We start from the raw sequence: 17,272 nt of genomic DNA on the forward strand, positions 1-17,272 counted from the left end.
ATGGATTCAACTCTTACATTTATACATCTACAGTTTAGACTTCTACCTTTCAGCTATCCACCAGAATGCCTTATGGACAATAGAGAAGAAAGGACTACTTTAGGTCATGAGTTATCTATATTTTTTCAGACCTCTTACAATATGATATCTTTAAGACACTGGAAAAGCCTGATTTTCTTCACTGGTTTTTAGAAAAGCCCATACTAACCAGCTCATGTAAAGATACCACCAATTATTTCAATAAATTTTACTACCGGAACTTAGTACATCTGGAGGTAAAGACAGCCAGTACTGAGTTTCTTGTGAATTACAAGTAGCATCTTTCAATGTTAAGTGTATACTATGGCTTTCCCTTATTCAGAAAAAATGGTCAGTTTTCTGCTTGAAATTTTAACTGTTATTCCCAAGAAAAATTCATCATGCAAACAAACCAATAAACCAATAAATAAATAGAATTCTAATTCACAGGTATTGAGAAGAATCCTTTCTGTTGGTTGCTATGACTATGTAAATGCTCAGATTCCAATGTTTAGGAACCCATTTTGTGTGGTCATGACAGGAAAAAATGTCAAAATTATATACTGTCCTATGTATGTCTGCTACGCTACGGCCTCAACTGCTTTAATATTACTCATTTACATGTGGAATTCTGACAAACAGTAACAGAGCTTAAGTTAATGATTATAGATATGGTAGGTGGTTTTGGTTTCTTTTGTTTTTGTTTTTTTTTAAATATACTGGAGAGTGGAAAACAGTTTGTTAACAGGAAACTAGTTTGAGTTCATAATAGACAGACTTACAGCTTAATACTTTACCTCCTGCTGTGAAAGGCTGCACTCCTTTCTCCTTTTATTCACAACATTCCTCATCTTTGGAAGAGATTATAAAACTTATCTTCTAAACCCCTCTCACTTTCCCCCTTGAAATTCCGAAGATCTACTCAAATCAAATCAATTTTCATTTTTAAACCAAAATATAATGTGGGCATTCTATTTGTGTGTGTAAATATAAATATAAATATAAATATAAATATAAATATAAATATAAATATAAATATAAATATAAATATAAATATAAATATAAATATAAATATAAATATAAATATAAATATAAATATAAATATAAAATCTGCTTTTGCATCACATCTCCTAAACTTAGTCAAAATACATCCATGACAGAACTCAGTTTTTAATAGCATGAATCATGCTGAACTAGTTTAAGGTCAGGTTGCAATATTTTCTTGCAAGAATCTGCATTTCATTAATGACATACTATGGTTTTTTATACTTTTAAGCACTTATTCTCTCTCATAAAGTAGCTGATGCTTGTCTAATTAAATCCTTTAAAAAGCTGAAAAACAGACCTACTGTCTGCTTACACAAAAGGTATTGCCACTGTTTAAAGTAAGGAAAATCTTTGATTTACCATAAAAGGGTATCAGTTCTAATGCCATTCCTTTTCTTGTTTAACTTCTCCCTCAACCTTACTGACTTGAAGACCCATCTGAAGATTTTAAATACTGTTTAAAAAATGCAGTAATTGATAGCTTAGATAGATTAACAGAATTAAAATTTCTTTCTAAAACTGGTGGAATGGTATATTTTGAATATTATATAAGTGTATATGTTTTTATCTGACCTAAAGAGAACTTTGAGAAGTTGAGAACTTTGCATGCTACAGTATGTTGGACTAAACAAACATAATAACCATAATAATTCCCTTGACCTTAATGTCTGTTCATTGTAAAACAAATTTATGGCCATAGCTCAGGAAATTCCTTCGCTATGACAGGCCACCTTCTATATTTTGCAGGCCGAAAGACTTGAAGAAAGTCAGTAGAATATATCTTGAAACACATGAAGAAACTTACCTTTTTTAATATAAAATGTGAGGACCAAGGACAACATTATATGCAAAGTATTTAATCAAACTGATTGATTTAACAGCTTGGGCTATTTTAAAATGATACTATTTTTTACTGTGAATTGATTAAAGAAAATACAAAGCTGAATAATTATCTGAATTTGTTAGTTTCTTTGCCCCTCCAAAATAGTCCAAATGATGCTAAAACAATGTAAAACAATTATTCTAATATAATTTATCAAGAAGAGATAAATTAAGTTATAAGAAGTCAGTTCTGTAAGATTTTCATCACAATGCTTGTATCATTATATTTCTTACATCAGTATTCTAATTACTCTAATTTTATTTACAAGCAATCTCATTCACAAAACAATCCCTTGCAAATCTGTCAATCAAACTGTCTATGCAGACAAATTTCAGAAATGACAATACCTTAAAAAAGATCAAGTTCAGAGTATTCTTGACATACATTCATAGATTTCCTTTGTTTACAAAATATCACACACTGATGCCATGTGCAAAATCTCAAATAGTAAATTGGGTTTCACTGTCTTGAATGCTCATGCTTTGTAGAAAATTATAATGTGTACCTACACTGCTACATAATTTCCTCCATAAATTCCTTTTGCATTCTAAACATGACTAAACACAGTAAAAAACTGGATGTCACAGCTTCTTTCTGTATTAACCTGAGTGACTGTTTTGAAAAGCAGAAATCCTGTGACTTTTCAAAGCTCACTTCTCCCCAGTCTTGCTATTTCCCATGTGAAATACTCAATTCTGATTCAGCATTGTAATCACTACTGGAAATCTTGCTGTCAGTGCTGTAGCCAAGATTGCTGCTTATCTTAAATTAGATATTTTGACTATAAGACACTTATGACTGTGGTCTAAACTTCCCTATTTCTGTAGCCCTTTGCTTATCTTGCTAGTTAGAAAGGTCTTCATGCTGCTCTATATACCACCAGCTGGCTACATGACCCAAACACACAATTAGAACTAGTATAAATGTAAGTATAAAACTAGCTATAAAATAATTCCAAATGTTTTTACATGACTTATTGGAATAGCTATTTATCTAACACATATAATTGATACATGTTCCTTTTCTGGGTTAAGTACAGATGGCCCATCAACCCTGGTTACAACCAAGAGAATTTTGTCTCAGATTGATGGTACGTGACATGTCATGATATGAGTCCATTGGTGTCCCCACATATTATCCTGGCCTGATGTTAGCTGGATTTTGGCTGCCCTGCACTCACAGCATTCACTGGCAATTTTTTTGAATTAAAGTGATACAACAGTACATTCTTTACTTGCAAACATATGTAAAAAATCTACAGAAACAAGGAGATTTCTGGACGCCCAGGCTGTTTTCCCTTGCCTTGATCTGCAGAGACTCAAGGTCCTCAAAAGTTCACAATTCCTATGGTAACTCTTTCCCCATGTTTCAAGGGAAAAGCCCATAAATTCAAGGCCTACCATATTTGTTAGTTCCTGAATGAGTTTGTGAAGATGTCAGTATTTTTCCACTTTTTCCATCACAATCACTTCTAAAGATGTGTCAGGATACTCATGTCACACAGTCACAGCCACCATGAATGCTTGGTTCTCCACAAAACTTACGTCCAGTTTCTATAACTCATTGCTGTCATCTCTTCTATTTGGTTCCTGAAGCATTGCCCAATCTTTCTTTTTAGCTTCCTCTGATAACATTTCACAGATGTAATCATGCCTGCATTCTGTATGATTGGGCAGTTTTCAATTATATGGAAGCATGTTTCATTGTCAGCCTGGCAGTGCCTGAAGGATTTGATGTACATTTCTTGTCTACTCCTTGCTAGGAGCTCTCTTGTGAGGTAAATGTTAACAGTGGAATCTTCTCAGATGGATGTGAAGTACAATTTCTTCCTGTTCCAGTTCACCACCCAATTCTTATTCTCTCCAAAACAAGAGGAATACTTCAGGGAGACCAGCTCCTACCATCACACCACTACAGGTTCTTGTTTTCTTAATTGTTATACTGTATCTAGCAGCCTCCATGCATCCACAAACACCAGCATTCATGTCATCCAAGTAATTTTAAACATGGAAACTGGGATTGAAATCATTAGCTCCCTGCCAGACCCTTAATTCAGGGGCCTAGGAAATACATTCAATAAGGTGCTGCTAATCTACAAAATACTGTTCCTGGAGGTTTGTGATTACTGCCCCCAAATCAGCTTATAGAATGGGCAACAAATGTCAAATGGACCAGCTGGTGAGATACCAACTTCAGATGGTTCCTGAACAAAAGTAGTCTGAAGAATACTTCAAAATCTCAGGGAAAACCCTCAAAAATATTTTTGAGGAAAATATTCTATTTTTTTAGCAGCTTTAAAGGAGTGATAATGACTTAGCTGAGTACTGAAGAAAGAGATTAATAGAAGACATTACATTTTGATATCTGAGATATGTATTCCTCCTTGACTGAGTAAGATACTTTTAGAAAAGCTCGTAAGAAAAGACTTTTCAGAAAAGACTCTAAAATCAGATGAAATAGTTCTGAGAAAAACATGGTCAGTTATATGACCATTCATTTTATTTTCAAAAGAGCACTCAAAGAGCACTCTTGAAAGCAAAAAGTCTGGTTCTTTAAGCAGTCAAAACTGTCCTAGTGACACAAGACCTTCCAGTTCTCTCCTGGTGACACAAGACCTTCCAGCAGAGCCTGGAAAACTTCTAAAGAGGTTCAAGATGTCGGGCAGCTAAACATATGTTAGGTGCACAGGTATTTGGTAGGTATTTTGACAGGTATTTGGTAGGTATTTGATAATGGTGCCAGAATGACTTTATTGAGAAGGTGCAACCTATGGGTTCTAGAAAAGGTCAAAAAGGCTAGTTTGGCTGCAGAATCTGGGGAAAATATTGTCCTGAATTGCTCCACAGGAAGTTATTTGGATTGCTGACCTAACTTTAAAGCCTCTGCAAAATGTGCTGACCTGAACCGAGGTCTTGCCTCTGAGCCAGGTCCTATTGAAGAAATAAGATTTCCATAGCAGTGAATTCAAATTAATCCAGGCACAACATTCACATCCACTGCTTCATCAATAAGCAGACTATTAATAAATTTAACTCTGCCTCTGGCTTATATGTTGTTTATTTTAATAACTCCAATGTGGTCACTGGGTACTTGGACACTGATATACTGCAATAAAACAACTCTGATGAAGGAAACACAATTTCTTTAGAGAGAAAACATAAAAGTTATATAGACCACAAAAACACATTAAATTGTTCATGCTTATTACACTGAAAAATATCTTGAAGATGAAGAAAATTTCTTCCTTTAGATGCTATGAAATAAGACATTTATGAATTTTTTTTTTCCTCTATCTGGATATAAATCCACTCTCAGGTCACTCTGATTCTTCCACTATTAATGAATCACTAGCCTCTGAATAAATGCTATTCCACAATAGAACACATAGTAAAACACTGCACATCTGTCATTGGGATTCTTGGTTTATGCAGTGTTAAACATGAATTCTGAAAATTTCTCTGTAACAAACAACTTGCCCCTTGAATTTTGAGTTCATTCTGGTCCCTGAAATTTCAGAATATCGTATGAGCTGGAGGAAACATGTATATGTTTATTTTTTCAGATTATACTTCTACAACATATTGAAAATCTTTAGATATGCAAATATTTAGACATGCAAAATGGCATCATTATGACAGAACTTCAGTATCATTTCTATTGATTTCTAACTCAGTAGCTAAGCAGCTGAAAAGGAGAATAATACAGTATGAGCAACAGTTTTTTTTCATTCTCAACAGAGAATGAATTTTCAAACTAACCAAAAGCTACTAATCATAAACATCAGCTACTAATCATAAACATCTTATATGACAACAAAACTTCCTCTTTCATTATGACTACACAATTTATGCAATTTGAATTGTTAAAGTTATATTTGTTACACTCAAGGATCATTTTGCAGAAATGGGAAATGAGGTTTTCCTTCTTGGGGTTTTTAATTAGCAAATATTACCACCATTTGATTAAAATAGTCTAAGAAATCTCTCTTTTTAAGTTAAAAAATAAACCCAAAGCTATGATTGCCTCATGATATAGATCTACTGATATTGTAAAGCAATTAGTAACTTAAATTGCATCTTTAAATTCAAAAATTTGATCTAAAAATTCTGCTTTCACCTCTTCTCCAAACTTAATTACTCTGTTTGGATGCTGGTCTATCCATGGGGTTCTCTGGGTAGCATTTTGGTTTTTGCATGGCTAGGACTCTGCTTCCAAAGCACTTTGGTGTCTGGATTAAACCTCCAGATCAGAAGCTCTTCTTTTCAGTTTCACTAAAAACTGGGGGCATTTTAGTTGGTTGCTAGATTTTTGTTGTTTTATTTTGCTATTTTAATGCAGGCCGTAAAACATAGGCTATCATCATGACCACGTTTGTGTTCCTTTAAAAAAAGCAAGATTTTTTTCTTCATGATTAAGAAGATTAAAGGAAAGCTTGGGCAGTGATCTAAACTTAAACATTGCTTTTGCAGTAAAAGCAATACAATAGACATGGAAGAAGAATGTGTGCATCAAGGAAAAAGGAGAGAGACAATGTTCCTATCTATTAGGAAAGGAAAAAAATAATATAATTAGTTTTCACAGTGTTATTATAATCATAGCTACCTTTTTTCTGTAACCAAACAGACCAAACAGTAATAAGTAATTATATTATGCAGACCAGCTGTGAAGGTAATGAATACTGTGCAATGCAATACAATGTAAGACTCTACAGACTATGTAATTATTTTGAGAAATTAGTGACATCAATTAGCCTCCCTTCACAGCATGCTCTCAGTAAATTATTCTTTTATACAGCTTCATAAATGAAATCTATCTGAACAATAAATAATATTGGTTATACAACATACCACAAGCATCATGTTAAAAACAAAACAAAACAAAACTTAATTGTTAAGAAGCAGTAATAAAGAAAAAAGGAAATTTGTGTGCAGAACTGCAGAAAGCCCAAGGCATTAATGAAAATAATTAACCCTCTACACCTAAATTCTGGCCTCATTGTAAATCTGGCCTGTTTAAGAGATTAATTCAGAGCGTCCCTTGGGAAGCAGCCCTTAAAAATAAAGGAGTTCAGGAAGGGTGGGCTTACTTCAAGGCAGAGATCTTGAGGGTGCAGGAACAGACCATCCCTGTATCCCGAAAGATCAGTCAACGGGGTAAACGTCCAGCCTGGCTGGGAAAGGAGATCTTGGAGGAACTTAAGAATAAAAAGAGGACGTACCAGAGTTGGAAGAAGGGTCAGGTCTCCAAGGAAGTATTCAAGAAGGCTGCTAGAGTATGCAGGAAAAAAATTAAGGAGGCCAAAGCTCAGTTTGAACTCAGGATGGCAACTACTGTTAAGGATAATAAAAAATGTTTTTATAAATATATTAATGGTAGGAAGAAAGGTAGGACCAGCCTTTGTTCTTTACTGGACAAAGGTGGGAAGTTAGTATTTGCAGACGAGGAGAAGGCAGAAGTGTTTAATGCCTATTTTGCCTCAGTTTTTAATGGGAAGATGACTTGCTCTCAAGACTCCCGTCCGTCTGGGCTGGTTGATGGTGACAGGGAGCAGAATGGTCCCCACATTATCCAAGAGGAGGCAGTCATAGAACTATTGAAATGCTTGGATATTCATAAATCTATGGGACCAGACGGGATCCACCCCAGGGTAATGAGAGAGCTGGCAAATGAGTTTGCAAAGCCACTCTCCATCATTTACCAACAGTCATGGCTCACTGGTGAGGTTCCGGATGACTGGAAGCTGGCCAGTGTGATACCCATTTACAAAAAAGGTGCAAAGGAAGATCCTGGTAATTATAGACCAGTCAGCCTGACCTCAGTACCTGGCAAAATAATGGAACAGTTTATATTACGCGCCATCATGCAAAATTTGCAGGATGGCCAGGGTATCAGACCCAGCCAGCATGGATTTAGGAGGGGTAGATCATGTCTGACTAACCTGGTCACCTTTTATGACCAGGTAACCCGGCTAGTGGATGCAGGGAAGGCTGTAGATGTTGTTTTTCTGGATTTCAGCAAGGCCTTTGACACTGTCTCCCATAGCTTACTCCTAGACAAACTCGCCGGCCGTGGTCTGGACAGGAATACCCTTCGCTGGGTTTAGAACTGGCTGCATGGCCGGGCCCAGAGAGTGGTGGTGAATGGTGCTGCATCCAGCTGGCGACCAGTCACCAGTGGTGTCCCTCAGGGGTCTGTGTTGGGGCCAGTTCTGTTCAATATTTTTATTGATGACATGGATGAGGGCTTAGAGTCTTTTATTAGTAAATTTGCTGATGACACTAAGCTGGGAACGTGTGTTGATCTGTTAGAGGGACAGAGGGCTTTGCAGAGGGACTTGGAACGGTTGGATGGATGGGCAGAATCTAATGGGATGAAGTTCAAGAAGTCCAAGTGCCGAGCCCTGCACTTTGGCCACAATAACCCCCTGCACCGATATAAGCTGGGGACGGTGTGGCTGGACAGTGCTCAGGTGGAAAGGGACCTGGGGGTGCTGGCTGACAGTCGGCTGAGCATGAGCCAGCAGTGTGCCCAGGTGGCCAAGAGGGCCAATGCCATCCTGGCCAGTATCAGGAATGGAGTGGCCAGCAGGAGCAGGGAGGTCATTCTTCCCCTGTACTCAGCACTGGTGAGGCCTCACCTGGAGTATTGCGTCCAGTTCTGGGCCCCTCACTTTAGGAGGGACGTTGAGATGCTTGAGCGTGTCCAGAGGAGGGCAACGAGACTAGTAAGGGGCTTGGAGCACAAGCCATATGAAGAACGACTGAGGGAGCTGGGGTTGTTTAGCCTGGAGAAAAGGAGACTCAGGGGTGACCTTATCTCTCTCTTCAACTTCCTGAAGGGTGGCTGTGGTGAGCTGAGGGTCGGTCTCTTTCTCCGGGTGACAACAGATAGAACAAGAGGACACAGTCTCAAGCTGCGTCAAGCGAGATGTAAGTTAGAATTAAGAAGGAAATATTTCACAGAAAGAGTGGTCAGATACTGGAATCATTTACCCAGTGAGGTGGTGGAGTCATCATCCCTTGAAGAATTCAAAAAAAGACTGGATGTGGCACTTGCTGCCATGATCTAGTTGAACAGTTAGAACATGAGCTGGACTTGATGATCTTATAGGTCTCTTCCAGCCTTGAACTTCTGTGATTCTGTGAATCTGTGATTCTTTGTATATTGCAGTAGAATTAGTGCACTGATGTTAATAACTGAGTTATTATACCTACCTTTAGTCAAAAAAACTATAAACACATTGCAATTTCTAGATTCTTGGTTTTGTATAACACAATATTAATTTCTGGTTTTCAACCCCCCACACTTGAAAATACCAGTTCCATTCCCCTCAGACTCAATGCCATAGCTGCAGTGACTTCAGTGCTGCAGAAACAGCACTCCAACACAAAAAAAAAAATTGACAGGCCAGAGAAGTCAGTACCTCATTCACATGGAATAGACTGCATTCTGTAGTGCATAGTCTGAAGAACTATATATTCATGTTAAAGTTTGGCAGTGTACTATGGAGCTCAAAGATAACTTACAAACAGATACATAGGTAAGTAAATAAGCAAGCAGAAATCTCCCAAAAATTAAAGAGATTGGTGGAAGATGTATAGCAGTAAATGATACTGTGCAAACTCATCTCTTTCTGATCTTCCTGTATTTTTGTGGTATGCCTAATTTTGATCTCTACAAATTTAAAACGAATATTTAAAAACTTGCACCTGGAGAAAATGCATAAAGAAAAGCAGCATGACTGAGGGTGTGAGACACTGGAGAACTGTTAAGGAGGAAAATCAGAAATTTCAGTAAGAACACATATATTATATTAATTTGTATATTAATTTGATTATATTCATTTGTATATTATTTGATTCACAGTTACACATGATATTTGATACATAATCCAAAAAATAACAAGAAATAAAAGATATTATAGGGAATAGATGTAACACAGAACACAAAGGGCATTTTCCATAACATTTCCTACCAACATTATTTAAACTGACACAATCTGCAAAACAAAAATTTTATAAAGATCCTATTGTATAGCAAAAAGGATTTTTGGCACATATGTACCTCTGGTTAATACAGATGGAGCTGAAGCATGAGCATTCTCCAAGAATATCAAGTATCAGTTAAAAGCTGAGCTGTAAAACATGAAAAGATTTATGCATAGAGTACTTTATGCCAAATCTTAGTTCTGGTACTTGAAGAAGAAACCCTCAAGTATTTCAGACATAATAAAAATCAGACTACAGACCCCCAAGTCATGCGTGGTGAATTCTAGTACAGTCCTAGAATCAGATAGGAAAAAATGGAGATTATGAAAATGAACAACAAAGTCATCAAGGTGAAAGACATGCTGGAGACCGAGGATAAGCAAGTGTAAGAAAAAAAACATAAACGTAAATTACCATTAATCCACAGTGCAATGTAAACTATCCAAGATTATAATCTGTGATGTCAATGATAAATATTCACTTAGAACCTATATGAACACATGCAGTGCACAGCGATGTGTTATAACAACAGTGAACACTGCAGAAGCGTGTAACATCTCTCTTACAATATCAGCGCTGTCATACTATTCCTTTAATAGAAGAAAATTAGAAACGCTTCTGGCTATTTGAAGTCAGTCTTGCATTATGCATTCCTCTCTTGTGTTACAGATTAGAGATCTTTCTCACCCAACAAGTAAAATAAATTAAAATTGCTCATACCTTCTTTAAGAGAGGAAGAAAAAAATCCATGAAAAAACGAGTTCTACGTAAATTGCAGTGACACCATATAAGACTGCCTGACTTTGAAACTATTTGAAAAACTTTGGTTCCTCTTTCTTCAGCCCTGACCTTTGGGACAAAAAGCATTTCCACAGGTTGGGTTTTTTTCTGCAGGAATAACACCTCCTAGAGGGGAGAAGAATTGTGTCGCTCTGATGTTTTTAGGTTTTGCTACTTTTTCAAAGTCCAGTTTGTCAAAGTCGTTAATCTTTAATCACAAATACTTAATCAGATTCTATGGAACTACTGGTGGACTTATTCTAGATCTCATATTCTAAAAACAACAACAATTGCTGAAACTGAGTTAGGAGGCACAGTTCAAAAGTTACCAATTATGTTTAATTTATAGCACTAAGGAAAAAATCCTTCCTCAGCATTTGGTGACATCTAAGAAAGACATAAATTATGCAAGCCAACTATATTCTTTTAACTAAATTGACCTTTTTCTTTTATCCATAACTACGGGTAATGATTTTGTATACTATTACAATCCACTGAAGCTAGTAATACTTGTTTTTCTCACATTAAAATAACATAGTATCTTATCTACTTGTGGGCCTCAGTGAGCTTCATCTAGGGATTCCTGCTTAAAATAGATTTGCTCCTTACTACTAATATATGAAGCTCTGAACTCTGAGAATTTGACAACATGTTACTAACTTAGCTTGAACTACTGTACATACAGCAACATGAACTGTGAAACAGTGGGTTTGAGGTTTTTTCTGGTCTGACACTCCAAAACAGATAGCTGCCTATAAGTCTGTAGTGTATTTTAGTTACTTGAATGTGTTCAAATAAATAAGAAATACTAGCTCAGCCCAGCAATTAATCATTTCTAATGTTTTCCTTTTGACATTGCCTATGCAAGACATATGACACCACCAGAAAAACAAATTAATGAATCATAATATTAAGAATAATTTGGTAAATATTAGGAATAATTCTTCATCATTTTTACTCTCAAGAAGTGCTATTCTCCAACATGATATACAGTCTCCACATATTTACCAAAAGTAAATAAATTTCATATGGGCTTGAATTAATTTTAGTCCAAGAGAAGGTCCTTAGTTTCCCTGCTTCTTCCTCTGATGTAATACATTTAATCTGAATAAATAAATAAATAAATAGTCCTTCATTATGATTTGAAGGCAAGCTCAATTCCTTCATTTAGCTGAAGTATACTGACATAGGGAATACAAAGGTTTGGTTGTTTGGTCTGGTTGTTTGGTTTAGATTTTTTTTTTAAGAAAATACAGCAGTCCATCTATATTTGGTAGGTGGAATATATACTAAAAAAGGGTATAAAAAAACTCCCAGCTTTATAACCCAGAGGGCGCTGACTTCTGTGGATTACCACCCAGCACCCAGACTTGTAATTCTGTAATAAACCGCAACATCAACTCTGTGTGCTGTTGGCTCCAGTACACCGGGTTACGAACTCTGTTTTGGAATAACAGTAGTAGTAACACAACTGACTGGCAAAAATGAAATGACAGTTTTTCCATAAACTCAGTCTTCTTTTCGTTTGGATGCCATTTCCTTCAATTTTATGCATAAAACCTTTGACTGGAAAAAAATGTGTCTTGTCTTTTAAACTGACACCAACCAAGCTAAAATTCTCATTCAGCAGAAGTTACACATGTACGTAATTTCATCAACTTTGAGTAGACCCATTGAGCATCTTTGCTCTTAAACCAGCTTTACAATTGTGCAGTTTTCTAAAATTTCCACCGATCTACAAGGTGCACCCTAAGTGTTCTCATGAAATTAAGACAGAAGGTGGAAGATGAAATAAGCTATTATAGTGCTTATTAAAAGCTGCAGTTTATTAGTCTCAAAGGAACTTACCAAAATTCCACTAACTTCCACTAACTCACCAAATCCTTTGCTCCAAGTCAAGGAAATGATACAGGATTTTTCTAGAAGCACCAATTTTCCAAATCCTTGTATTTGGTTTTTCTTTTTCTTTCTTGAGGGACTGTGAATTCCCTTGTTTTATAAACAATAAAATGATTTTTCACCAGGTCCAGTGTGGCATCTCATACACTGCTGAAGGGGTGTGACTTCACTTGAGCATCAGTCTGGTGCTCAAAAGTCCTGCAAAAACTCAAAAAGTCCTGCAAAACTACTCCTTTCCTGAGTGTGCAACAAACCCTGAAAATCTCCGCTCAAGGGCTTGAATCTGGCTGATTATTACCTTTGCTATTTATTCAGTTATTTACTAGGGAAGTCGTTTTGGGGGCAGGGAGAGTGGGAAGGCATGCCATGCAAACGTTCGATAGAGGAGGGCAAAGGCAGCTGTCTGGTATTTATGCAGCGAAGCACAGGAGGACGCAGAGACTCGAGAGAATCGCCCACTGTCTGAAGAGTTACTGTGTCTCCAGAGCCGCCGAGAATGGGGAGGGGGTGGCTGGCTTCCTCTTGCGGGCAAATGACCGGCCGTAAGAGTGCGTTTTTCAGGGGTGATGTCAGAGAAATTAAACTCGAGCAGTCCAACACACCCCCCTACCTCAACGACGTGTTTCTTCTGTTCTTAAGGCGAGAGAGGTGGCTGTGTAGCACACCCAGCTCACTCCTGCCCTACTGGGACAGGGGCTGGCCGGCGGCAGACACTTATTAATTATGAACCGGGAGATGTCCCTTTAAGGTCTGCTGCGCTCTCCGAGAGTGTTTAGTGGGGGAGATTTGGCTTTATTTGTACATCCTAACGCTGGGCTAATTCAACGGGGAGGTTTCCAAAACTCAGAGACCTTTAGGCGGTGGGTGGGGGGGGAAACTGTGTGCGGGTGGGAGGAAGCTAAACTCTTCTTAAACGCGAAGAAGCAACGTAAAGACTGGATAACAAACAGGAAATGCCTAACTCGGCTGCGAGGCGGACGGGCGGTGCAGAGCGCTGAGCTCCACCGGCAGCGCAGCTCAGCCGGGCGCGCCGGCGGCAGAACCGCTCCCGCCACCGCTGCCCTCCGCCCGGGCTCCCGGCCCCGGCTCGCAGGAGCCCAGGCATGGCTGCCTCCTGCTGGATGCTGACAGGTGAGTAAAGCCTTGTTTCTGCCTTGCTTCGAAGATTCGGGTCCCTAAAGCAGCCCTGCTCCCGGTGGGAGGAAGGTGAGGCTGGCAGGGTCTGGCACCCAAGGGACGGCGCCCTCCCGCCCAGATCCCTGCCCCGGGATTGCCCTTCCCGAAGCTGCCCTCCGGCCGCAGGCGGTGAGGAACCTCCTCGGTTTGCTTGTCTCTGGGAACTTTAATTCCTAAACCGATTTTAGAATCTGCTGGCAAGGAAGGGGTGACTGCTAGATGAGGATGAATGGCTAAGAAGGCATACTGAAATTGAAGCTGGCTTGGAAGAAACAAATTTATTTGATTTTTGTTGGTTTGGTTTTTGGTTGGTTTTGGAGGCTTTTTTTAATTAGGGTAGATTTTTTGCTTTCCTCTGTTTGGCTTTCAGACTTCTGACTGGTAAAAGGGAAGTGAGGAAGCACTCACTCACTTCATAAAGATGAGTTCATCCGGAGATGGAATATGTAATATTTCCTTTTAGGGGTTCATTGATTGTTAGTGACTTACTTGCTTTCCTAGAAAATAGAATGCAGCAAGTAACAATGTCCCTAGCTAGTCAATCTGTAGTCACATTCTGGATCTGAAATCAGGGGATTCCTAGAAGTGGGAAAGAAGCTAAGGCAATGCTGGGATTCATGTGCTTGGAAATGTGGACATTGAACTGCACAGCAGCTCTTGCGCAGGCAAGAAGCACACAGTGAACCTGAAGCAGTTCCCCCCTGAAACAGGGGAATAAATCAATTTCATAAGAATTGTCCAAATGCAGGCAGCAGCAAGTGGGGGAAAGGTAAAAGTAGAGTTTTCCCCTCTTCCCTCTGTGCTTATTGTGCAAGACAGAACAGATACTGGAAACTGTGAAAATCTGAATATAGTATTTTGGCATGCCATATTTAGTTGTTGTTCTTAACTGTCTTCATTATTATTAGTGACATATTCCAAAACATGCTTCTGTGTACCTTCAAAGAAGGACACTTTGTAAAACAGCAAAAGTTTAGTGTGCCACAACCTCCTTTCAGAGCTGCAGAGTTACCACTGGTAATGCTGACAGATAATGAACTTATCAGTAATAAAAAAAAATGTTTACTGTCAGATAGGAAAACATTTCAAGTCTCATCTGGATTTTCCAGGTGATTAATTTTTTGGTGGTGGTGTCATGGGGGTTTATTTTTTAAAAGATTGGTGGGAAAAAGAATAGACTTAGAAATAAGAGAAGGCATTACCAGGTAAAGGATTCAAGTTGTCTCTGGTAAATAAGGGAAATTTTGGCTTGTTTTGATGAGACCTCTGAGAATCTTGACCACAGAAAGTCTGACATGCAAACAGACTGAAGTGCATAGATAATTGAGAAGCCTGATAAGGGTCTGAGTAAAATGATCTATGGCAAAACACTGAATTAGTTAGGCTTGTCTATCTACCAGAAAAAAAAATGGCAAAATGTTGAACATTTTGGGCAAATGTTGAACATTTCAGATATATCTGTTTATCCAAATATTATTGCTGAGGATATTATTCCAGATTTCAATGTTTCTTTGTTTTGTGAGAGCACTCAGTCATGACTTTCCAGATCACATATGCTGGTTTCCAAAGATATTGAATACTTGGTTCTCCAAATCCAACAAATGACAAAAGAAAATAAATGTAACTGGCTATGCATAAATCTTAGGGAATATTCAGAAGAATATTCTTACTCTTTGGGTAAAGAATTGCTAGGCTACCAAAAGAAGCCCACCCCTTTCTCTTTCACCAGGACTTTCGATGAAGTTGGATGAACAGCTATAAGGGATGGCTGAGTTTACTTCAGCTGGCCTCTATGGAAGTGGTTTGACTAGGGATCTGCTGAAGTTTTCTCCAGCCCTACATTTCAACAGGAAGGAACGAAGAAGTTAGTTTAAAGGCTTCCATTACTTTTGAAAACTTCTTCACTTAACAGTGTTAGGCAAAGCCTGTTCCCTCCTGGACTTGTGTCTTTATTGATAATGGTCTTGCTGTACTCAGCTTTGTAACAGAAAAGATAAAGGTAAATAGATGAAGACAGAACTGTATGCAGCAAATGAAATGGTCTTTGTTCTGTAGAGGCAGGACAGCCACAGGACAAAGGCAAAGCATGAAAAGACATGTTTTCCCAAGTTTCCCTCTCCATCTCTCTCTTTTATCTTCCTCTGCTCTTGCAACAATAACGCCCAACATTTCTTAGCAGACTTTCCCCCCCTGCATCAGAGATTCTTTCCCATTAGTTTTTCTTATCCAGAATGTAAGCATGTTTGCATGAATTCTAGCTGAAGTGGCTATAATATGGAGGGGATGGGATTTCCTATGAAAACGACCTCTTCTTGTCTAGAATCTGTACATAACCCACCTTCATAAAGTAGCTGACCAAGAATTGAAGGTATAAGGAAGTATGTCTCAAACATTTGCAGAGTAATAACCTTAGATAACCAGCACAGCTCTAAAATCCCTAAGAATATATGCTATCACCATTTTCCTTTTATCTTGCATTGTACTTAAAAAGGTCCAAAAATGGATGTCAAATTGCTACAATTATTAATACCAATAAAATTGCATTTACAGAGTGATTTGTTACAAGAACTCTTAGGTCTTACATAGAGTCTCAATCTTTCCAAGGCAGGAACAGGCTATGCAATTTTGAACTCTTATGTTAAAACTGTATGAAGAGTTAAAAGTACACACTTGTTTTGGCTCTACCATGATCAAAGTCATCTCTCTCCCTGTCATTAGCAAAATTAGAATGAACTTAGAAACTTCTATGGTTCTTAATTTTTTTGAGATGTTTTGCTTCTACTGCTCATACTTTGACATACTCAAACAAATAATAATATCCTATATTTACTTTTTTACCAGAGTAGACAAAACATCATCTCTAGTAGGTACTTTCCTTTATATGTTGACAATAGTCCTGATGATAGTGGGTAAATCCATTGAAGTTTACATTTGCCACTAAATATTTGTGGATCACTATTCACAACTCTATAAATCTTACACCTTGCTGTTTGAGAAAAGGCCCATATCAAAATGTCTCTTTCTACAACAGTCAGTTGAGTATTTTGAGTGGCAACTTTGTTTCAAAGTTGGTTTTTCTTCTTTGGTTGGGTTTGTTTGTTTGTTGTGAGTTTTGCTTTTGGGGTGTGTTAGGTGGGGTGTGTATGTATGCATGCATGTGCATTTTTGTGGGGTTATTTTAATGCAGTAAGTTATTTTCCTGAATTGAATGTTTCTTTTCTACTGGATAATACTGGATGCCAACTTGCAACCTTTATCTAGAATACCAGAGATGTGAGGCTGCTTGTAAAAAGTTGACAGGAATGAATAAGCACAGAAAAGTTTGTAAATACACCACTGTAAAAGAATAAAAAGTAAAATACATTTAATGTGGAAGTTAAATATGCACCACAGCTATTTTTTCTTGAAAGAATAGCATGAGGTCAACCTTTGGAATTTCATAGTTGCAAAGAACAAAAAGAAGAAAATTTGCCATCAGTTC

The 17,272-nt window shown here is 37.8% G+C and overlaps 1 protein-coding gene and 1 long non-coding RNA gene across 5 annotated transcripts in view; one reads left to right on the forward strand and one right to left on the reverse strand.

Moving 5' to 3' along the window:
- LOC134431971 (uncharacterized) overlaps positions 1–13,394 on the reverse strand; it is a 37,603-nt gene extending 24,209 nt beyond the window's left edge. For 2 of the 4 annotated variants that reach the window (XR_010031167.1, XR_010031164.1), the window contains exon 1: positions 10,657–10,867. This is a non-coding gene — a long non-coding RNA (uncharacterized LOC134431971). Of the gene's footprint in view, positions 1–10,656; positions 10,868–12,564 lie in introns of those variants that run through there. The other 2 variants (XR_010031165.1, XR_010031166.1) reach the window with 2 other exon arrangements.
- A 239-nt stretch (positions 13,395–13,633) lies between these two features.
- The window catches only part of ITGA1 (integrin subunit alpha 1), a 73,190-nt gene continuing 69,551 nt past the window's right edge, over positions 13,634–17,272 (forward strand). Inside the window, exon 1 of the mRNA XM_063180278.1 lies at positions 13,634–13,746. Within this exon, the coding sequence (XP_063036348.1) occupies positions 13,719–13,746 (28 nt within the window). The 5' untranslated portion in view covers positions 13,634–13,718. The remainder of the gene's footprint in view (positions 13,747–17,272) is intronic.

This window comes from Melospiza melodia, chromosome Z, assembly GCF_035770615.1.
Source record: "Melospiza melodia melodia isolate bMelMel2 chromosome Z, bMelMel2.pri, whole genome shotgun sequence".
Lineage (NCBI taxonomy): Eukaryota > Metazoa > Chordata > Aves > Passeriformes > Passerellidae > Melospiza > Melospiza melodia.